We start from the raw sequence: 23387 nt of genomic DNA, 5'->3' as shown, positions 1-23387 counted from the left end.
AAAAAAGTGGGGGGGGGGAGAGAACAACCAGGAAAAAGGTAGATATGGGGTCAGTCCCAGTAGCAAAGAGTGCACTTTTAGAACATCTGAAGGATCAAGTTGGAGACAGATTGTTCCAAGATCCAACACCAACTTGAATAGCATATAATCAATCAGAATAGACTGGAAAGTCCAAAAACCTTCCAAAAGAAGGCAATGGGAAACCACATCCATGCTGCTACCAGAAAAACTACAGGTAGTTTTTGAGTGCCAAAATTCTGTTGTTAAGTGAGACATTTGTTAAGTGAGTTTTGTCCCATTTTACAATCTTTCTTGCCACAGATGTTCAGTGAATCACTGCAGTTGTTTAGTAACACGGTTGTTAAGTGAATCTGGCTTCCCCATTGACTTTGCTCGTCAAAGGGTCACAAAGCAAAAAGTGATCGCATGACTCCAGAACATGGCAACCATCATGAGTCAGTTGCCAAGCCGCTGAATTTTGATCACATGACAATGTGGATGCTGTCAGGGTCATAAGTGTGAAAAATGGCCATAAGTCACTTTTTTCCAGTGCTGCTGTAATTGCAAATGGTTACTAAACGAACTGTTGTAAATCAAGGACTACCTATATACAGGGGCGTCTACAGAGTCAAGCAGGAAAAATCCCATTGTGTGGAAGACGTTTCTATTTTCCCCAGGGACACGGAACGGGATTCTTGGCCATCGTTACGATTATATAAAAGTGCATTAAAATTACCCTCAGGAAAGATCTCGAGCAGATAAACGCACGCAGGTGGGGATACTTCACCAAAATGAACTGTGTGACTACGGAACAAGCTTGCAGCAAAGCCAGCATGAAAACAAACAAAAGAAACATTCGAGTTCTTCTTTCTAAAAAAAAAAAGACAAAAAAAAATAAGGAAAGAAGCAGAGGCACGCAGCTTCTCCAGTGACCCTTTTCATCACACGTGCTGGTGATTTTGCCATTTCTGCAAAACAAATTCCTTAAATCCTTTATTTCTACCAGCAGAATAATAATAATAATAAAAAAAACACCATCCCGGCTCTAAACGCCGCCGATAAATACGAAGGCAGCGCCATCTATCGGTCACAGTCGGGATGCGCAAGGGAGGCGTGCAAGTGGCCGTTATTGGTTACTTTCATCAAGGAACGCAGAAAAGCGAGAGATCTTGATCAAAATCGGAGCCTTGTTCTGGGCGATCATTTCCTTCTCCTCCTCCATCCCTACACCCAGGGAACCACCAGGGTAGATATTAAATTGGATGGAGCAAAAGGACGGCGAGCAGTTCCTTTCCCCCTTCGCGCTTTGCAATTAGCCCCCAGATAACAAGTAACCTTTTGCGGGAGACGCTTTAAAGCAGGGGGTCTTCAAACTTGGCCCTTTTATGACTTGTGGACTTCAATTCCCAGAATTCCTCAGCCAGCTTGTCTGGCTGAGGAATTCTGGGAGTTGAAGTCCACAAGTCATAAAAGGGCCGAGTTTGAAGACCCCCTGCTTTAAAGCCACTTGGAAAATGAACCCTTCGTGCTCGAAGCCACGCATTCTCTCGCGTGTCGTGTCTGCTCGTGCTTCAAGCCTTATGGGAGGGGCCGCGTCCCTTTTAACCCTTTTTTTCCCCTCCCTTCCAGCCGTCGCAAACCACGCACATGGGGCACGCGAGGATGTATAACCGGAAGAGGAGGATAACGCCGCGGCGACTGTAACTCTTGGGGCGCGCCCAGGCGGATGTCGGAAGCGGCCTGCGGGACCGTTCCTTCCGTTTCCGGGTGGCGGGCTGAGTCACTCTGTAGTCTCTACTTCGCTGCTCGCTGGCTATTTGGCTCCCCTTCCGTGCCTGTCACCGGCCGGCCTTTCTCTCGCTCGCTCGCCTTCCTTCCTCGCCGGCATGCCGCTGGAAAACCTGGAAGAGGAGGGCCTCCCTAAGAACCCCGACCTCCGGATCGCGCAGCTCCGCTTCCTGCTGAGCCTGCAGCCGCAAAGCCCGGACCCCGCCGTGCGCCAGGAGCTCATGGCCGCCATCCGTCAGCACGGTAAGGAAACGCGGGGAGACCGGCTTTGGCTTCCCGCCTCCATTTAGGGCAGGGGTCTCTAAACTCGGCTCTTTTATGACTCGTGGACTTCAACTCCCAGAATTCCTCAGCCAGGCACGCTGGCTGAGGAATTCTGGGAGTTGAAGTCCACGAGTCATAAAAGAGCCAAGGTTGCCTACCCCTGATCTAGTCTCTCTGCTTGAACCCATCTATCCGACGAGTGGAAATGGAGCGCCCTCCTCCGCCCTCAAACCTGCCATTCTGTGTCTCAGAATTGTACCTGCTAGTTTGGGTCTCTCTGGGACAAAATGCGTCCTTATTCTGTGTAACATCGCTTTGGGTGCTTGGAAAAAAAATGTAACCACCTAACCCTCCCCCCCTTGTTTTTTTTTAATGTTGCCTCAGTCTTTTCTGCTAAGACCTAGGCTTCCAGTCCCCGCAGCATCCTTACTGCCTTTCCTGTACTTGGATTCTCTGAGTCCTTCTGCAAACGCAATGCCAAGAACTGGATGTAAGATGAGACAACCTTCATTGTCATTTATTTCTGTGAACACACTGGCACACATTAACAAATGAAATTCTGATGCCCGTTCTCAAAAGAAGATGTACGTGTGTGTGTGTATGTATATATGTTTATGTATGTACATACATACATACATACATATGTGTGCTAGTCGTTTCCAACTCTAGGGGCCGGTGCTCATCTCCGTTTCAAAGCCGAAGAGCCAGCGCTTGTCCGAAGACGTCTCCGTGGTCATGTGGCCTGCATGACTAGACGCCAAAGGCGCACGGAACGCTGTTACCTTCCTACCGTAGTGGTCCCTATTTTTCTACTTGCATTTTTACGTGCTTTCGAACTGCTAGGTTGGCAGAAGCTGGGACGGCTAACAGGCGCTCACTCTGCTACGCGGCACTCGGGATTCGAGCCGCCAAACTGCCGACCATCTGATCGACAAGCTCAGCGTCCTAACCCACTGAGCCACCGTGTCCCTATCCATCTATATCTATCCATCCATCTATCTATCTATCTATCTATCTACACACACATACATACATACATACACATATATATATATACACACACACATACATATATACATATACACATACATATGTATACGTATGCACATTTAGGTGTATATATACACATGTACATGTGCATACATATATGCATGTATATGTGTATACATATATGTGTGTATACACACACATATGTATACATATATGTATACACACCCATACACGTGCATATGCATATATGTATGTATGCGTACGTATATATGTATACTATATACCGGTATATACGTATATGTATATGATACTGGAGATGGGTCTGAGCAGGGGAAAGTAAAATGGCTGCTTTCCAGGATAGGGAAAATATACTTCTGCTATAGATACTTAAGGGCAGTCATCGTCTTAGCGGCCATGTCACACTCCTGATGGTTATTCAGCTTGTATTCAGATAGGTAATTCCCAGAACGCTTGTGCAGATACTATGACCAGAGTTCATACATACATATATGTATATGCATGTGTATGTGTATGGGTGTGTATACATATATGCACATATATGCATACATATGCGTGTGTATACACACACATATATGTACATAGAGTTCTCATCCTATTCTTGAGCACTTTTTTCTCCCTTACACGCATGGTTTTGCATTTATTTTTTAAGTGCATTATTTTGTTTTCAACACATTGCTAGCATTTTAACTTTTGTCTTTGGTTTTTAGATCCAATTTTATTCCTTACCTCATTGTTTTTCTTCATTGTTTTTCTTCATAACAAGATGCATTAATACTTACATACCAGTTGCCCTTCTGACTACCTTTTGGCAATAAATATCAGCATTATTTATTACATTAATTTCTTCGCCCTACAGCTGTTGAATGCCTATTGCTCAGATTTATGTATCGCAGCATGTAGTTCATATAATTATCTCCTCTATTTTTGAGTTTATTGCTTTTGGTTCCTTGGCATTTGTCATGTGTTCTTCCACACCGTCATCTTGAGGAATCTATTGTTTGTATATTCCTTTGCTCTTAAGTATTATTATTATTCAGCTAACTTTCTCCATGAATTGTCCTCTTGTGCATGCGATCAGTTGGATATAGAAAGTCTATTCTGAGAGATATCATGCATGGTGACACAAACTTTGCATATTTATTCAGAAGAAATCTTTTTTAATTTTGTGAGGGTGTCTCCCTGCTTTACACATGCAGTAAGATGTAATAGAAAAACTTCAAGCTGTTAGATGTCCCTCCAGGGCAGGGGTAGGCAACCTCGGCTCTTTTATGACTCGTGGACTTCAACTCCCAGAATTCCTGAGCCAGCTAAGCTGGCTCAGGAATTCTGGGAGTTGAAGTCCACGAGTCATAAAAGAGCCGAGGTTGCCTACCCCTGCTCCAGGGAGTACTTTTTTCCCTTGGAAAAAGCAAGCTTACGGAGTCTCTAGTCACAATCACCTAACCACAGATTTGAAACATCTCAGTCTAATCAGGGCTTTCCACTGGCCCTTTCTGGCAACCGTATGCAGCTGGATACAGTGCTTATTTCATTTCCTTTTATATTTTTGTTACTCTCGTTCTCATTGAGGATGTGATTTTTTTTTAATCATATATCTTTTCTGGTGATTTTCTTTTCAGATATGGCCCCATATTATGAAAGCCTCTGCAAATCCCTCGACTGGCCGGTAGATACAGATTTGTTGAATAAGATGAAGAAAGCAAATGAGGAAGAGCTGAAACGTCTGGACGATGAATTGGAGGATGCAGAGAAGAACCTGGGAGAAAGTGAAATCCGTGATGCCATGATGGCCAAAGCTGAGTATCTCTGCCGGATTGGCGACAAGGTAAGTGAGGTGTTCAGATTTCACAAATTGCCTAATGATTTAAACCCGGGTTTTCCTTTAGTGATATCCATATTGAAAATAAGTATTAACTGCGTTGAAACTGAGGGCCGTGCATGGCTTTTGAATGTTATGCTGGGGCCACAGTCCAAACACCAATAGAACAAAACCTACACTTTGTTTTACATTTAGTTAAAGTTAGTAGGATTAAGTCTCTAATCCAATATTTCATGATTTTCTTCAGCCACATTTAAAAAAATATTACAATTTAGTAATATTGCTTACTAGCTTCTGGGAATCCCACTCAAGGTTGTCTCACTATATCTAATACCAAACAACTTGTTTATAGTGGTTTCAGAAGCTGCTATTATATATGGAGGCGATAACTATGTTATAAAATACAATAAAATGACTGGGTTATATACTAGGACGTTCAGTGAGAATGACTATGTGTCAGGTAGTATCTTCCCAGATTCTCATTGGACTACTGAGTTATTCTGAAAGGCTACAGACTCCCTACCTCTTTGCTAAGAGTTTTGTTTCAGAGGAAATACTTGTTATACTATGTGGAGGGGATTGGCTGGTAACCTGATACTCATAATTTAGGTAACTAGACCCAAAATACATATATTTTGTCTTCCTTTTAACTAGATTGTTATTTTAAATGTCAGGTTTGGAGGAATTTGGACACCTTCTGGTATTGAATAAAGTGAAAATGTAGTAATAAGTAAAGCTTTGATGATAGCTAATGTATAGATTTTTTTCTGTTTTTTTAACCTCATTGTGTGGGTGAAGAAAGAGACCATTAATGCTATTTCAATGGGAAAGCAACAGAAATAGAATGATCTGCCTGGGGATGCTTTAAGTTGGACTCCTGCACTGAGGAAGGGATTGCGGTCTTTAACCTAAGTAGTCCATCCTACTCTGTGATTGTGAGATGTTGCAGAAATGCCTGCTGCAGTTCCCGGATCACAGTCTAGTTGGCCTCCTAAACTTTCAACTGGGCTCAAAAAAACCCTTGTTTTCTTGTGCTAGCCACTGAACCTTCTTGTCTTTCAAGTCCACTCTGCTCTTACTGTACACTCCAGAGAAGGAAACTTTTGTCTGCTTTACAGTTAAGGGCACAGGTAGTAATTCTTGTTGGGTAACTCTGTACCTTCCTTTTGGGTTTTCTGAAATTGGTAGGGGATAATTCTAGTAACATGAACTACTGGAAGTTTGACCTTTACTCAAAACATAAGCATAAAGACTGAATTGGAAAATTGTTCTTTTTAATTTGAGGGAATAGTGTCGATCAATTACAATTCAAGCAGTGAGTGATACCTCTGTGGCAGTATAAAACATGTTTGGTGTCCCTAGGCCTAGAGCAAGTTGTATCTGAGCCCTAGTGGCACAATGGTTAGGATGCAGTGTTGCAGGCTAATTCTGCCAACTACCAGCAGTTCCGATTCTCACCAGCTCAAGGTTGACTCAGCCTTCCATCCTTCCGAGGTTGGTAAAACGAGGACCCAACGCAGGCTAATTCTGCCAACTGCCAGCAGTTCGATTCTCACCGGCTCAAGGTTGACTCAGCCTTCCATCCTTCCGAGGTCGGTAAAACGAGGACCCAGATTGTTGGGGGACAATAGGCTGGCTCTGTAAACCGCTTAGAGAGGGCTGTAAAAGCTCTGCGAAGCGGTATATAAGTGTTAAGTGCTATTGCTGTATGTAGTCACGCCCCATCTCTCTTGTCTGTCCTTCCTGTGTTTTCTTTAGGAAGCTGCTCTAACTGCCTTTCGGAAGACATATGACAAAACTGTTGCTTTAGGACATCGTCTGGACATTGTCTTCTACTTGCTGCGAATCGGCTTGTTTTATATGGACAATGACCTTATTACACGGAACACCGAAAAGGCCAAAAGGTATCCTTTCTCTTAGAATGAGAGAATCTGGAGAAACTCTTATCTAGGGCATCTCAACCTAATTAATTGTAAGGTGGTCTGATTGCAGGCGAATGGGCCTTTATGTCGCACACAAAGGCTGACCTTCAGAAATGCTACATCAGTGAAAAAAATGTCAAAAATGCTGAAAAATGCAATTTATCATTTAAAAATTAAGATTTTTTTGGCGGGGGGAATGAAATCTAGTATAGGATGGTTAAGGGCAGCTTTACTTTTTAAAACTGAAATGCACTTTGTATCTGAAGAATGTTATTTTATGGGTTTATTAGGGTTTGTTCATTTTTAATTAAACATAACGGCTAGCAGACATGTACATCCTGCTCATATGTAATTAGGTTATTTTAAAATATTCATAAAGTATATTTTTGGACAGTTGTTAATGTTTTCATTAATAATGCCTCTACCCCATTTTTCATACAGGTAATCCTTGACTTACGATCATAACTGAGCCTAAAATTTTGGTCATAATTTGTGATGATGATGATAATGATAATGCAGATCACCACAAGATCTCGTCCAATTTTATGTCTTTTTTTGCAAAAGTTAAGTGAACTCAGCAGGCATTAAGTGAACCCATTGTTCACTATAGTTTTTTTTTTTTGCTGGAAACCAGAAGTAAACAGCGGTTTCTGGAAAAAAAATGTAAATTGGGAGTCACTGGACACTGCAAAGGGCCATAAATATATACACTAGTTTCTGAGTGCCCAAAATGTGATCGTGTTACTAGGGGTGGGGTAGGGGGCAGACTCCAGAACTTTGAATCTGGGCTATAAGTCCCTTTTTTGGGGAGGTGTGTTGTGATTTCAGTTGCTAAGCGACTGGTTGTAAATTGAGGATTACTCGTATTCTGGAAACAGTTTTGAAAAACTACTTTTAACTCCAATTGCTTGTGTAGTGTAACATTATAGCTGACAGGTCATCCTTTGGTTGGCAGGCGTAGCAGAAATAGGTTGCTTTATTCCCCTTGCTTAAAAGGTTTGCAGCCTGTGAGAAGAAAGTGCTTCAACTGGGACAGGGGTAGGCAACCTCGGCTCTTTTATGACTCGTGGACTTCAACTCCCAGAATTCCTGAGCCAGCCATGCTGAGGGGAAAGGGAGAGGTTTCCAAGCTGAGCCATGCTGGCTCAGGAATTCTGGGAGTTGAAGTCCACGAGTCATAAAAGAGCCAAGGTTCCCCACCCCTGAACTGGGAGCTTGTTACTGAACGAATAACAGTAACCTTCACTCTGAGCAGAAGCAAAAGAGTTATGTGCCAGAACGCGCAGATTATATACATGTTGCCAAGCCAGGGACCATTACGGATGTGACACGTGTCATGTTTCCTGCAGCAGAATTGTACTTGTGTTTTCTCCCTTTATGACCACAACTGAGCCCCAATTTTCTGTTGCTAAGGGAGACATCGGTTAGCTGAGTTTTGCCCCGTTTTTACGACCTTTCTTGCCAGTGAATCACCGCCATGTCAAGTGAATCACCGCAGCTTTTATGTTAGTAACACGGTTGGTTAAGTGAATCTGGCCTCCCCATTGACTTTGGCTTGTTAGAAGGTCGCAAAAGGGGATCACGTGACCCCCTCCCCCCCCCCAAGACAGTTCAACCGTCGTAAATATGAGTCGGTTGCCAAGCTTCTGAATTTTGGATTGCCTGACGGGGACGCTGCAACGGTCCTAAGTGTGAAAAAACGTCATAAGTCATTTCCCCCCCCCCAGTGCCGTTGTAACTTTGAACGGTCACTAAATGAAGTGTCATAAGTCGAGGACTACCTGTATTTTATCTACTCAGTATTTCAGGTGTAACGCGGGTTGCAGATTAAAGGGCTATTTCTGTTTTTCTTTGAAAGTCTCATAGAAGAAGGAGGAGACTGGGATCGGCGGAATCGGCTCAAAGTCTACCAAGGCCTTTACTGTGTGGCCATTCGGGACTTCAAGCAGGCAGCCGAACTTTTCCTGGATACCGTTTCAACATTTACATCTTACGAACTTATGGATTACAAAACCTTTGTAACATACACAGTTTATGTCAGCATGATTGCGTTAGAAAGGCCGGATCTAAGAGAGAAGGTAGGGCAAACTGTTAGTATCATGGAGAAGCCGCGGAGCTTGTGTTCCCTTGTTGCTCTGCTCTGATTTCTGCTCCCTTTTTTTCTTTCCTTTGACCTGCTTTAGGTTATCAAAGGAGCTGAGATTCTGGAAGTGTTGCACAGTTTACCCAAAGTGCGGCAGTATCTTTTTTCACTCTACGAATGTCAGTATTCGGTTTTCTTCCAGTCGTTGGGTAAGGAATAGTTTAGCTTTTATTTATTTATTTATTTATTTTTATTTTATTAAATTTATATACCGCCCTTCTCCCGGAGGACTCAGGGCGGTGAACAGGGTATATATAAATAGAAAATACAAAAATTAAAAGAGAATTAAACAATTGCCCAGATAAAAGCAGTAGCAGTATAAAAACCCAGACGCCCCCCATCAGGCCAGGCCAGCTTGTTCAAATAAATGGGTCTTCAGACCGTGCTGAAGCCTGATTTTCTGTGAATTCCTAAATAGGCATGAGCACTTAGTCTATTGCAGGGGTCTTCAAACGTGGCCCCCTTTATGACTTGTGGACTTCAACTCCCAGAATTCCTCAGCCAGCGATGAAGAATATGGGAGATTGTTGACACATTTAGTACACTACCGGTACTTCCCAGCTCCTTTAATGGTGCTCAGAGCTTATTGACAGTTTTCTGTTTTTCATCCATTTTGCGGATAATGTCAGTTACGTCATACTTTCCCCACTTACCTGCTGACTGTCTTCACTGTGTTCCATGTTATATCCAGTGCCTTGGAAAATAATTCCAACCCTTCTCCTGACTGATACCTTCCAACAGTTGGATCCATTTGATACTTTCTAAGCTCTTTTCAGAAAAGCCGGCTAAACTTTATGTGGGCTTGATCAGAATCACTTTAACGGATGGCAGGTGTATACTGACTACTATTTAACATCGGTTTGAACGTGATTGGTTAATTCTGAGGACAGCCACATCCCTACTTATAAGCGGGTGTGCACACATATGCAATCACGTTATTGTAAGTCTTTTTATTCTCTTCCCCCCTCTCCCCCAAAAAAATCAGTTTGGTTTTCAATTGAATGGTACATCTTATATGTTATGTTATAAAGTGGGAAAAATCGATTTATCTTGGTCTGATTTTTTTACATCTCAAAAACCTGGCCTTTTAACAGAGGAGTGTAGCTTTTTTTATATCTACTTGCAGCTGTATCCTATTGAAACTTTTGAAAGATCAGAGGACAGCAAGTCTTTTCAGGAAGTTGGCATTGTTTCATCCAGAAAATTCAAACATCTGCAAAGTATCCCAGATCTCATGCGATAGTAGAGAAATCACTTTAGGATAGGAAAGTATTGCAGAGGGTGGTGAGCACAGCACAAGACATTGTGGGCTGTCCCCTGACACCACTGGATGACATCGCCAGGGCCCGCTGCCTTGGAAGAGTGAGGAAAATTCTCAGGGACAACTCACTCCCTGGACGGTATCTCTTTACTCTCCTACCATCCGGTAGGAGATATAGGAGTATAGCCAGCCGTACCAACAGGCTGAAAAACAGCTTTTATCCGTGGGCTGTTAGGCTTTTGAATGGGAAATAATTTTTATAAACTTTATGCAGAATTGACTTGCGAGGCTGGTGCGTTGTGCAATTAGCTCACATGGTGTAATAAGATGGAGGTTTTTTGTCACTGAGTTGGGGGGTGGGAGCACGAAGGGAGGCTCAGCTAATCTCAATGTATACATGGTTGTACTTTGACAATAAAGGTTCATTATTATTATTATTATTATTATTATTATTATTATTATTTATCACTTAATATTATTTTCTAAAAGTTGAAAGGTCAACAGGCACCAGTGATGTTGCAGGTGTTGTATTACTAACCTTCAGTCTGAGCGTACAGAGAAGGATGCATTTCTCCTAGGCGAAATAATCCTTGCGGGGGGGTGGGGGTGGTTACGTTAAATCATATTTGCCTGCAACTACTTCCATGAGGTATTTCCAGCTTAGTATGCTGTCTTTCTGTGTCTTTCAGCCAGTGTAGAACAAGAGATGAAGAAAGATTGGCTGTTTGCACCACATTATCGTTACTATGTTCGGGAAATGAGAATCCACGCCTACAGTCAGCTTCTGGAATCTTACCGGTCACTCACACTTGGTTACATGGCAGATGCTTTTGGAGTCTGTGTAGAGTTCATAGATCAGTAAGTATTTAAAAATATTCACATCTGCATGTTTGTGATAGGTCCACGTTGAAATGGAAGATGGCAATCGATTTATATATTTTTTATAATCACAAGTGCTTAATATTTTATCAGCAACATGTCTGGGTTCCAACATTTAACTTGCTAATACATATTAAGTTCCTTTCTCTACCTCGTTTTTTCTAGCCAACGATAAAAGGTATCCCATGTTCTAAAATAAACTGAATCTTCTTTCTCTTTCATTTTCGGTGTCAGTCTATATCCATTTCTGCACACTCTTAAGATTTTTTTAAATTAACTGTTCCTCCGTTGGTAAATCTTCATTTTCCCAATGTTGAGGAAATACAGTTCTTGCTGCAGTTAATATATGTAAAATTAAATATATACACTTTCTCGTAATTTCCTACAATTATGCCTAACAAAAATAATTCTGGCTTAAAATCTATATGTCTTTTAATCATTTTCTCTAACCACGCATGTATTCTTAACCAGAATCTTTTGGCTTTAGAGCATGCCCACCAAAGGTGGTAATAAGTGCCTCGTTTTTGTTTACTAAAGTTCTAAATAGTTACGAATTAATGTAATTTAGTTGAAGAGCTTCATAATGAAGATGCCAAGGTTACTTTCAGTGGTTGGATTCTGTCCATGGTGGAACCATGTGGTTCTTTTTCTTGATAGAGCCAGTCAGTGCCTGGTGTCAGAATGTAGAATCATTTACAAAAGAAACCCGATTGAAATGTCAGTTCATTAACAAGTTATAGAAGAGAGGAAAGACCAGTTCCTCTGTGGCTTTCATGTGACATACATTTTCATGGAGGCCAGGAATAGGAAGTTCCAACATGTGATAAGTAAATATAGTGTCATCAGTGGAACATAAACCATGAAAAAATAAAATAAAAGTAGTAAGGATTGGGCATTAGCTAAAGGAGAGGGTAATCCAGGAATGTAACTGTTTAGGACACGGGTGTCAAGCTCACTGCGTCATGTAATGGCGTGACTTTTTTCGCATTGCTGGAGCTAGGGTGGGTGTGGCCTCCGCATGAGGCAACCGGCCCACAGGCCAGCAGTTTGACACCCCTGGCTTAGGAGATTTTGAAAAGTATCTTTATGAAAGCTAGTAGCTACATGTTTAATCTAAGTTCATTGTGGCCAGTTAGATTTAAGAAGAGGAAATTTTTAAGATCGCCAGCAAATTCTTTAAAATTCTGTTTCGCTCAGTGGTGAGCAGCTCTTGATAGACCAACTCAGACTGCAGGAAGCTTATAGAGGTGGCAGTGGGGAGTTATGCTTTATGAATGGAAATAGAAGTGGCTTGCTTTTCTTAATTTGGGGCCAAAAAAAAAATCAGGTAGTTGGCCATAAATCTTACATCCTTGCAATAACTAGTTTTTAAATAGATTAGAAGCTAACATTATAAAACAATGAAATAAATATATAGCCTAGCCCTAGGAGATATTAAAAATGTCTAAAATCCCTATCCCAGTCAAAAGCTAAGGTGGTTTTGCAAAAAAGAAGAGCCCTAATTGCTCTCATCTGCTATTTCCTAAAGGCCGTAGTTGAAGCAGAAGCCAATAACCTCTTTGTAAGAGGATGAGTTTCAGTTTGAGTCATGGGAACTCATCTCCGTTTTTTTTAAAAGAATGGTTTTCCACTGACTTTTGAGTTTGAGACGGCTGTCCTAAAGACATAGCGGCTGTGGTGATGGATCTGGGAGGTGTTTCATTGTTGTACAGAATAAAAAGTGCTATTAGAATCATAGAATTTTTAAGCTAACTAGGTAGGATATATAAGCTGATTCTTCATTGATTTAAAGGTTTTGGATTTGATAGCACTCACAGGTGTTGCAGAAAGAGAAGAGATAGTCATGAAAATTGTCTCCAATTCTATTACCATGTAGAGGAGGTTGCAAAGGGTGATAATCTAGATATCTTCAGCATACTAAAAATAGCAGGGGATTAACAAAACAGGATTCCATTGTTTCATTGTTAACCAAAGCTATGAGGGGGTCTGCTGTAGCTCACGAGTCAGAAGATAACTAGATAAATCTAGTAGCTCTAGAGCAGGGGTCTTCAAACTTGGCCAGGCATGCTGGCTGACGAATACTGGGAGTTGAAGTCCACAAGTCATAAAAGGGCCACGTTTGAAGACCCCAGCTGTAGAGAAAACTTACATACTTGGTGGGAAAAAGGAATGTGTGTGAGACTAATCCACCTGAATATGGGATCTGAGATTACCTAGACAATCAGAAATGTCCTCTAAAATATTTGCAGTACCTTTTGTCGGATACAAGCAGAGCTGACCATCTGTTCAAATTATAGCTTTTACAATATGTTGCATAGGAGATTGATTTGGTTTATTTGGTCAATCAAAGGCTATAGGAATGTGTACAGCCCACTTTGAAGTTAATTGTTCTGGCTTCCTTTGAACTACTAGACCCAGATCAGAGTACGGTTTTATATTTTCAAGCTTTCATTGGTTACCATCCTCCTATGGTTATCCAGGAAAGGGGCCTATTGGTATGTTCCTTGATTATGGAAAACAAAATCGAGGTTAAAACCCATTGTGGATAATCTGTTGTTATAACATGCTGTTACATTTGTCACTGTGCTATGCATAACCAGTAGTGGTCAATGGAGCCCTTGATTTTTAAAAGCGTATAGATCACTACTGAACATTCACAGGTTAAGCACGCAAAAACTGAACAGGGATTGTGTGCTGCCACTGAGCAATTTTCATTCCCATGTGGTTTGCTAATTGCAGGTCTTATGTTCCAAAGCTATAAACAATCAGCAGAGCAGCATTTAATTACGCCCTAGCTGCAGCTTTGAGCATATTCTGACATGTCTTTGAGGAGGAAGAGACTGTTGACTGCTCGGCATTAACATTAGCTGCACTAGGTCAACATGGCAGGCTTCCTCTCCTCCTAGTCTTTCTAGGAGGAAGAGGTAGGGCTTTAGATGGGTCCTAAGTCATCAGACACTTCAGCTGTGTGCTGCTACAAAGGGACTTTGCAGTGGGGTTGTTCAGATAGTGTCCTGAAATAATCTAAGTATAATATACTGTACAAAAGAATCTTTTTCCCCCCCAACAGGGAACTTTCAAGATTTATTGCTGCTGGGAGACTACATTGCAAAATAGACAAAGTCAATGAAATCGTAGAAACCAACAGGTAGCTGTCAAGCTTCTTATTGAATATTGTTTAAGGAAGTGGAATTATTTGGACAATAACAGTAATTATTAATAATTGTAACAGTAGCATTACAAGATTTTGCAGACTGTAAGTTGCTGTCCTGCCAAATTGTGTTCCAAGGCATGCCTTCAGTTACTTTCTCATCTGGGCACAAATTTCCAAATAAGCATGTAGCTGCAAATTCCCTTGCGCTTTCTTAGTGTATCTTGCAAGGAAAGTCTGATAACTGTAAAGAAAATGCTTTAGGGGAGTCTGATTCATAGATTTCTCTTATCACAGTTTGAAGGCCGGTTGGTGTTTGAAAAACCTCTCCATAAATTTTCTTCTGTTTTCTTACTGTAGGCCTGACAGCAAAAACTGGCAGTACCAAGAAACCATCAAAAGAGGAGATTTGTTGTTAAACAGAGTGCAGAAGCTTTCTCGAGTAATTAACATGTGATTTTTAAAAGTAAAACAAAGGATTGCACCATTCAGTCCGAACTTTTCTGGAAGTAATTATCCGTATATTATATAATTTGTACTGTAGGTAAGGAAATGTAAACCATGATGTAGTTAGGGCTTTTGCAGTCTATTTCATTGTCTAAACAGCTGAACTGTATGAATATTCATGTTTTTCTGATCATTACCATTAAATGTACAGTACGGTTGACTGTTTCGTTCTCGAGTTATGGAGTTTTAATTTAAAGCTTAGTATTTTCGTTAACCAGAGGCTGAGCTACTTTTGGCCTTTGTGTTTTGAGAATGCAAGTCTGATCTTTCACAACTTTTCTTACAATGGAAGCAGGACCCAGCAGGGCACTTGTCTTCTTTGGCAAATTAGCATGATTAGTAGATTGTTGTGTTATATTCCATTAATTTTTCAGATAAAGATACTGAAATTCATAGGCCTCCTATAGCAACAATCATTTATTCAAGTCAACCTTATGCTAGGTGATAAAAGATATTTTATCTGTTTTCAAATATTTGCTTTATTGGATAAGCCCAAAATCTAACATTTTTTTCCCTTAGCCAATTTCATACCATATGTAATCTTAGGTCTTTGCATTTTTTAATGATCTGGAACCCCCATTTTTCATTATAATACCTTTTTGCAATAAAGAGAAAACTTCGTTTGCTTCTTTTTGTGTTAAATACAACCATCATTATATTCCTAATTCCATATTGTTTATGAATATATGAAAAAATACAACTATCCTTCGTGATGCCACAACCCCTTTTTGGGGGGACTGGAATTACAGGTTTGTAAGGGCTTTCCTTATTGCTCAGGAGTCTTGGAGAAGTGTTTAAGACTTGAGTAACCTCTAACATTATGTAATCAAGTCTTGCTTCTCAATCTAAGAAGCTGCCAGAGACTTTTGGTATCACTTTTATTTGCATTCAAGGAAGTAGACCAAGAACAGAACTGGGGTTATTGTCAGAGAATTGTATTTATTGGATTTTTTTACACCCACCTCTGTTACTTTTATAAATAACCCAAGGTCGCAAGTGTACTTAATACTCCTTTCTCCTCCTGTTTTCTCCACAATAGTCCTGTGAGGTAGGTTGGGTTGAGAGAATGTGACTGGCCGAAGGTCACCCGGCCGGTTTTTCATGCCTAAGGCGGGACTAGAATTCTGTCTACGGGTTTCTAGCCTGGTGCCTTCACCACTAGGCCAAACTGCCCTTTACCAATACATATACCCTATTTGCATAAGTATACATGAATATGCATTGGCTCATCTTACAGCCATGCATCACTAAGAAGGGCACAGAGATCTTTTGGATCTCAGTCCTGATGTATTTCGATAGGATCAACCAACAAAAACATGGCCAATAAAACAACTTAGCACTAGGTAAACATTTGATGAACTGATTTGGCTTCTGTTTCATGGGCTTCTTTGCGCTACCTAGAACATGGCTTCTCTGCTACCTAGAAATGCTTAAGTGAAGTGCTTCATGTGGTGACAAGTGTCCTAACAAGGCAGTGTGATAACATTTTTGATAACACTGCAATTTTGTCCAGAAAATTTTAACAGGCATTAGCAGATGAGACTCTTGTAGCCTTGGATTTGATCAGTTTGATCATTCAGAAGATGGAAGAAAATATCAGATTTACACTTCATACGATCCATCAAATTATTTAAAAAATGTTTTTTAAAAAAATTGAATGGAAAAAATGTTATTTTGTTTTGCCCTCAACTACACATCTAGAAGGAAATAGCCTCCAACCAACTAACCATTAATACACTTTAAAAAGGTAAAGGTAAAGGTTCCCCCGCACATGCGTGCTAGTCGTTTCCGACTCTAGGGGCCGGTGCTCATCTCCGTTTCAAAGCCAAAGAGCCAGCGCTTGTCCGAGGACGTCTCCGTGGTCATGTGGCCGGCATGACTAGACGCCAAAGGCGCACGGAGCGCTGTTACCTTCCCACCGTAGTGGTCCCTATTTGTCTACTTGCATTTTTACGTGCTTTCGAACTGCTAGGTTGGCAGAAGCTGGGACGAGTAACAGGCGCTCACTCTGTTACGCGGCACTCGGGATTCGACCCGCCAAACTGCCGACCTTCTGATCGACAAGCTCAGCGTCCTAACCCACTGTTACTTTTCCTTAAATTGGACAAAATCTCCAGGTAGTTTTAAGTACTGCATTATTGTGAACATACAACTACAATGCATCCACTAAGGTTGCCACAGTGATTTTTAAGAGCAATGCTTTTATAGGAGAGACATATGGTGAAGGGTACCTGGACATTATTTGGCTGCTGGATTTTCATTTCAAAGTACTTGGGAACAGCGCCTACACTACATGAAAAGGCTAGATATTGAAAGAAAGAAACGATATTTCATTCACAGTTGTCCTTGAAGGTCAACTAAAACTTTTATATAAAATAATGAGTTTTTAACAGTTTGTACTGCATTTTCATTGGATTATGAAATGACCTCCAGGAAAAAAAAGCAGAAGAAAAGTTGGTACAATGAATTCCTGTTTTCTGTTATTTTCTGGAGGACATTTCACTTATTATCCTGGTCTTGGAACAAAAGCAATTTGTGAATGCTCCAACACTGGAAGTTTTTAAGAAGAGACTGGACAGCCATTTGTCTGAAATGGTCTAGGGTTTCCTGCCTGAGCAGGGGGGTTGGACTAGAAGACCTCCATGGTCCCTTCCAACATTATTATTACTATTATTACCTTGACTAAAATTTTCAATTTTCAACACCTGTTAAGTAAAGACATACATTAGTTCTCCTCATTCCATTTCCAATGATTTGGCAAGGCTGCCTGTTCTCCATGATAATTTATAATTTGAGATGATAGATGTCATTTGTCATTTGAAGTTGTTTTTTCCCCGTTCTACTACTCTCCAAACAGCTTCAAATTAGCAGATACCGCACAGGTGACTGATGTATCCTGATGTTTAGAGCAGACAAGAGACTACTCAGCCTCTATCCTGTTGCTTACTTAACACTGATAAATCCTTTACAAGTGTCAAGGAGGCATTAGGACCTTACAAAAGTTTAGCATCTAAATTTCTAGATACGCCCACATCTACCTGATTAGAAACACAGCTGGGATTCTTCACAGACCAAAAAATGACACATCCCTTAGCTCAGTCCAGGTTTTGTTGATTTCATTGTGAAACAAACATTGTGCATCTCATAAAGACAACCTATTTTTTTATTATCCTGGTTAAGTCACATTTTGTTTATACTGCAAGCTTACTTTGCTGGTTATGAAGCAAAAGCACAACTTTTTTTTATAAATAGTATAAATTATTTTATTTACAGAAACCTGTTACAAAACAAATAGACTATATATTTTCTTCTTTTAAATATCCAAAGTAATTTTTTCTACCCCATGACATTTGTTCATGTACTATACAGCAGCCAACACAAAAGTTCAGCTCTGAGCAGATGCTCTTGAATATGTATACAAATTATCAAACTATTCACACATTTTACACAGGAGATTGCTTTTCCCCCACCCTCTCTATGGAGCTAGGCTCAACTCCAAAGCAAGAAGCTTCCATGGCCTACATTCTCATTGACATTATGTAGTGCTCATTAAAAAATAATAATAATAAACACCTTTCATAAAAAGTAGAGTATTTTGCACAAAGCATTTAACATAGGTTTTTCTGCTGAAGGAAAGCAGAACAATCTTCAAGTCCAATCCCCTTCACTTGACAATTACCAATCCCCAAAAGATACAGACAAAAAGGATACTTGGCAATAATAACTCTTGCCGGAAGACAACTTACCGGGAAAATGGTTGAAAATCGCACAATGAGCAGAAGCTCACTGGGGCCAGGAAGTCTTCACTGAAATGAACCGGGATTTGAACAACTGCCAAACTCCTGTTCATTTCAGTGAGAATTGTGTATATAGGGCAGTGGTAGTGGCTTGTGTTGGTAGCTCGTAAAATTGCTTTGAGAGGTAACTTTTTTTTCCAGTAATACAAAATGTCAACAATCTGTATCCTTAAAAAAAAGTTCTATCTGACTACAACAGAACTACGGTTCTCTGAATTCGCTTGTTGGAACCCAGGTGAGAAACCCTTGGCATAGTTTATGAACCGAGGATGTGTTTCAGTTGGATCATTTGCAAGTTTTATTCTACCTGATTCCTCTGCATCCTCTCTTCCTCATTAATGGAAAGTCACATGGGGGTGGGAAAAGCAAGCTCGACTTTTTTTTTAAATTTATTTTTTAAACAGAACATTCAAGTCTTTAAAGGAGAAGCTGTCTAAAGAACAGTCCAAGCTTAAAATCTAGATATATAAATCAGGCACTTTCAGTTTTTTCCATTAGTTTTTAAACCATATAAAGACTCATACCTGTGTGCACATATGTGGGCACGGAGGTGTGCACATACACATACACACAAATGCTTACATGAAAAAAAAAGCAGTGTGTCACAACTAAATGTAGTCTTCTGGAAATCAGGCAATTGTAAGCTATGCTGTATATACCAGAGTAGGTCAACAACGTGTGACCTGAAGTGACCTCGCTTCACTGCTAAGAATATCGGGGAAGCTGGGGGGGGGGGCACAGGACTTTCATCTGTAGGTAGCAACTCCCAAGACAAGGGACAAAATGCCCTCCTCCCCACTCCGAGGCATGCAAAGTAGGCATGTTAGCTGTTGGCTTGGCAGTGAACCACTTCAAATTATAAAAAAAGGGTATTTGCTTTTTTTCCTTTTTTAATTAATAAATACTAGATGATTTTCAATTGTACCAAAATTGGATATAAGAAAAAAAAAACCGACCTGTGCAAAAATACATATTTAAATATGTACAATCAATTAACAAAATATGTCTTCTGAAATAGGGATACTTCAATATTTATAATAGAACAAGAAATTCCAAAATAAAGGTACAAAATTATGGGTTTCATTTTTGTATATTTCTTTGTTCACCATTGCAACATTTTTTTTTTAATTATTTTTTTTTAGGTTAAGAAAACTGCAGGAGTCATAATGAGAAGCAGGGAAGTCTATAAAAATTGTATCTCTTAAATTAAAATCATTCTAACAACCCAGTCACTGCAAATTTTGCACGATAAATTAAATTTGAAAGTTCCTTAATTATTTACAATGAGAATGTTGTCAGACAATAAAAGATTCAAAAAACCCCCCCAAAATTACTCCATTCATTACTAAGCTCCCAAAAATGGAATATTGTTTGCCTAATAGTTAAGCAAGTCTATACTTTGAGGGCAGGCATAAATTAACATCTTCTGCTTCTATTCATAGCAAATTATAAAACTAAGAGCCAGATGCAAGACATAATTCCACCTTAGAGTGCCTTTTATGCAAGCTCTACCGAATGTACTGGGTGAGCTCTGTGCAACAACATGGCTGTGTTGTGTGAAATTCCCAGTGCTTTCAAGGTAGCTTGCAGCAGAGGCATCCACAGTGGGAACTGGGTCCATATCTGGGCAACCTATTTAAATTAAACACTGTTGAACTTTCCACAGAGATCTGCATGTTTTAAGGAATTTGGGACTTGCTTCGATATGCTCCAAGTAACAGAATATTTAAAAAAGAAGTATACTTTTGAGTACTTAAAGCCACTAAGATTTAACTCATGGAAAAGGTCAGCCTTCAAAGGTAAAAAAACCAAATTGCACTTGTGATTGAAAATACCTAACACATGGGATGGAACCTATGTCTAACTTTCTCTGCCAGGCAGATACATTACTTTGGTTGTTCCTTCCCACTTTCCAAATAAGCCAATTTAAGAGGTCCTAACATTTTACAATATTCTCTATCTACTGAAGGGTTCTTTAAAATTCCCCTTTCTCCAGAATGCGGTCACTTTTAATATTTGCATAATCATCAGTGTCCATAGTATTATTCTGTTACTTTTTAAAAAAAAAAACAACTTGATCTTTTGTGAATTCAAGGCTTTAGAGTTGTCTGCATAGAGTCTTGTTTCTTCGCTGTGTATTTTTTTAAAATAATTCACTAACAAATTTCATGTTGATTTGAAAATCTCAACAGGTTAAAAATCAACCGAGGACGATGACAACAAAAAAAGAGAGACCGCAAGCATCTACTGCTTGTGGTGGCTTTAGAATCCCTGATGTGCAATGCACCACCGTAGTAGGGAGAGAGGCTGGGCTGTGTGAATTAGATAGGCTCAGATTGTCTAATCTCAGCAAAATCTGGTGCCCATTTAAGGCAGAAGTCTACAGGCGTTATTTCATTGAGGACATCTTCACCAGCCCTGTTGTGGGAAGATTCAGATGATCTGTTTCCTCCCTCAGTAAGGATTAACTTTTTTTTGACTCTGTAGTTCTCAAGCGACAGGCATGAGATGGAACTGAACAATCTGAAAGGTTGGGTGTGAGTCCACAAGTGCAACAGATTTGCAGGGGCATCTCCAGAGAAGCTGTCAAAATGCAACTTGCTAAAAAATCTGGGCTCGCCGAATGATTGCAAAAGTATTCTCACCGGGGGAGGAAATGACGGTCTGAATCTACACGCTCCAAAACACACACTATTACAAAAGGACAGGAAGTGCATTTTTTTAAAAAAAAAGAACTGCAGAAGGAAAATTCCCCATGGATTATGTCCTATGGTTTGGATTGATCGTTTCCTCTCCCTTTCAAACAAAATGCATAAAATTCTAGGTTGTTTTTCCAAGGTTCACTACCCTTACAATCAAACAGATCACATAGTAGCGTTTAAAAGCCCTTCCAACTTTCCAAAAGAAATCCTTTTTTTTTTTGCTTAAAAGAAAAAGATACCAGTGGAGACTGAATGACACATTACCCCTCCCCACCCCCGTTATAAACTGGTAATGCAAGGGGTAAATTTAATACTGAGCTCAGAACCTGAACTGGCACTTAATGCAGCCGTCAGAAAAAATCTGAAAGTGGACTTCAGGAAAAGGTGAATTGGTTGTGTGAACAAAGTTATCAACTTGCTGGAAAAAAATCTTTCAAGAAAAATAGCACAGAAAATTTAGTGTTACAGATGATTGCAATTTAGTTTTTTTTTAAGGATTTTTTTTCTTTTTGGTTTCATTTTTCATCCTTCCCCACCCACATCTCCCCAAAACAACAAAGGCGTATGGCATACAGTATAGGTCAAGAATATATTCTTTGGGAATAAGTTTTAGAGGTCATTCACCATTTTGGATTCAAGAGTTTTGCATCGGTCTGTGTATCAGAATCAAAGCAATTTTATTTCAGAATCAAGCAGGTGCCATCCTCCTCCAAAGAACGCCACTGAGCAACCTTCATTCATTTCAGTGGGTCGCATACAGAAAGCCCTACACAATGAAGGAAGGAAGGAAGGAAGGAAGGAAGGAAGGAAGGAAGGAAGGAAGGAAGGAAGGAAGGAAGGGAGGGAGGGAGGGAGGGAGGGAGGGAGGGAGGGAGGGGAGGCAGCTCTGCTTGGTGGGCAACTCCCATTAAAAATTGTTCTGTACCATGTGGTTTCACAATTTAAATATGCTTTGTAGTTTTTGAGTGATGACCCCCAAACTTGTCTGTTGTTTTAAGAACTCCTGTCAGCTTCTTATCCCAAATTACTTATAAAAGGCTGGGCAAAATGTAGACTTTCATTTCTAAATTGTGCTATTTTTTAATTATTTTTTTTGTATTCCAATCAAGGAACATTGCTATAAAACACTAAAGCCATATTCCCTTCTGGAGGGCTTTTCTGTCTGTTTTATTGTGCCTAACACATTTGTGCCCCCTTCTGGAAGGGTTTTCACTAGGACAGTGCCAAAAAGAGCGGTTAATTAGGCTTATGACACTATCGGTAAAGAAAAGAAAACACAAGTCCATAGTAAGTAATATCCTTTCCCAAACACTGCTTTGCCCAACCAATCTTGTTTAAATTAGTGGCAAAAATGATGTACTCCTGTAAATAAAAAACCTCACAGGGATGTGTAGCAAGCAGTCCAGACCACTGGTAACACTGATAGGAATAATCCTGTGGCTGAACGGCAACCCAGTGTCCATTTCCAATCTCTGTTGCTACAGACATGGCTTCAGGGAATCTCCTTGATTGTGTGACAGACTAGTAGATTTCCACACCTGAGAACTGTGGGAAGCTGGGAGAACTCAAAAGGCATCAGGGAGTCCAGAATTTCCAGATGGAGAGTTTTTTTTCTGCTTGTAGTGAAAATAATCCAGTTCTGTCATGGTACTGTCAACTGCTAGGGACGTGCCTTTGGCTTTTACACAAATGGGAGATGGAGAGAAAGAAAAACAAAAGATAAAGTATAATGTCTCAGACCATACCTAGTTACACAATTTGGGATGCAAGGATCATACTTTGGCAGAATCTTGGAATGAAGGTAACAGTAAAAAATGTGGAAGAACAAGCTTTGTTTTGCTTATTTCCACTGATCATCATGAAATGCTTTTATATAGGGTTATTTGTTACAGATACTATTTATTAAGTCCAGAAAGCATTTACTTGACCCTTTCTTGTAAACCCAAAGATAATACAGCCATCTTTCAAAAGGGTCAAAAATAACAGAAAGATTTGTAAAATAGTAATACGTTTGCTGATCAACAGCATGAAGACTTTTAAAAAACATAATTCAATATAGTCCTCTAATCTCTTTCTCTTAATTTATTGTGATTTGCTACTGTCACTTCTCATATCAACAAAAGTTCCCCCACCACCACTTCCC

At 40.1% G+C, this 23387-nt stretch overlaps 2 protein-coding genes across 3 annotated transcripts in view; one reads left to right on the top strand and one right to left on the bottom strand.

The window, feature by feature from the left end:
- The first annotated feature begins 1775 nt into the window (after positions 1 to 1775).
- On the top strand, positions 1776 to 14920 carry PSMD6 (proteasome 26S subunit, non-ATPase 6). The gene is made up of 8 exons (XM_083352041.1): positions 1776 to 2031; positions 4683 to 4888; positions 6641 to 6786; positions 8663 to 8882; positions 8988 to 9096; positions 10898 to 11066; positions 14158 to 14235; positions 14599 to 14920. Exons 1-8 carry the CDS (start codon positions 1887 to 1889, stop codon positions 14693 to 14695), a joined length of 1170 nt encoding a protein of 389 aa, XP_083208167.1. The 5' UTR covers positions 1776 to 1886; the 3' UTR covers positions 14696 to 14920.
- A 3061-nt stretch (positions 14921 to 17981) lies between these two features.
- Positions 17982 to 23387, bottom strand: part of ATXN7 (ataxin 7) — a 75114-nt gene continuing 69708 nt past the window's right edge. For both annotated transcript variants that reach the window (XM_083355978.1, XM_083355979.1), the window contains one exon: positions 17982 to 22922. In XM_083355978.1, the coding sequence (XP_083212104.1) occupies positions 22905 to 22922 (18 nt within the window). In that variant the 3' untranslated portion in view covers positions 17982 to 22904. The remainder of the gene's footprint in view (positions 22923 to 23387) is intronic.

Source organism: Vipera ursinii (assembly GCF_947247035.1).
Source record: "Vipera ursinii genome assembly, chromosome: 2".
NCBI lineage: Eukaryota > Metazoa > Chordata > Lepidosauria > Squamata > Viperidae > Vipera > Vipera ursinii.
The sequence above is the reverse complement of the archived record's forward strand: the minus strand, read 5'-3'. Positions and strand labels throughout refer to the sequence as shown.

Bases quoted from the DNA above. Each gene is read 5' to 3' on its own strand.
- PSMD6 (XM_083352041.1), top strand. From the start codon at position 1,887: ATGCCGCTGGAAAACCTGGAAGAGGAGGGCCTCCCTAAGAACCCCGAC. The intron at 9,097-10,897 runs GTAAGGAATAGT...TGTGTCTTTCAG, and splicing joins GGTTTTCTTCCAGTCGTTGG to CCAGTGTAGAACAAGAGATG. The intron at 11,067-14,157 runs GTAAGTATTTAA...CCCCCCCAACAG, and splicing joins TGTGTAGAGTTCATAGATCA to GGAACTTTCAAGATTTATTG.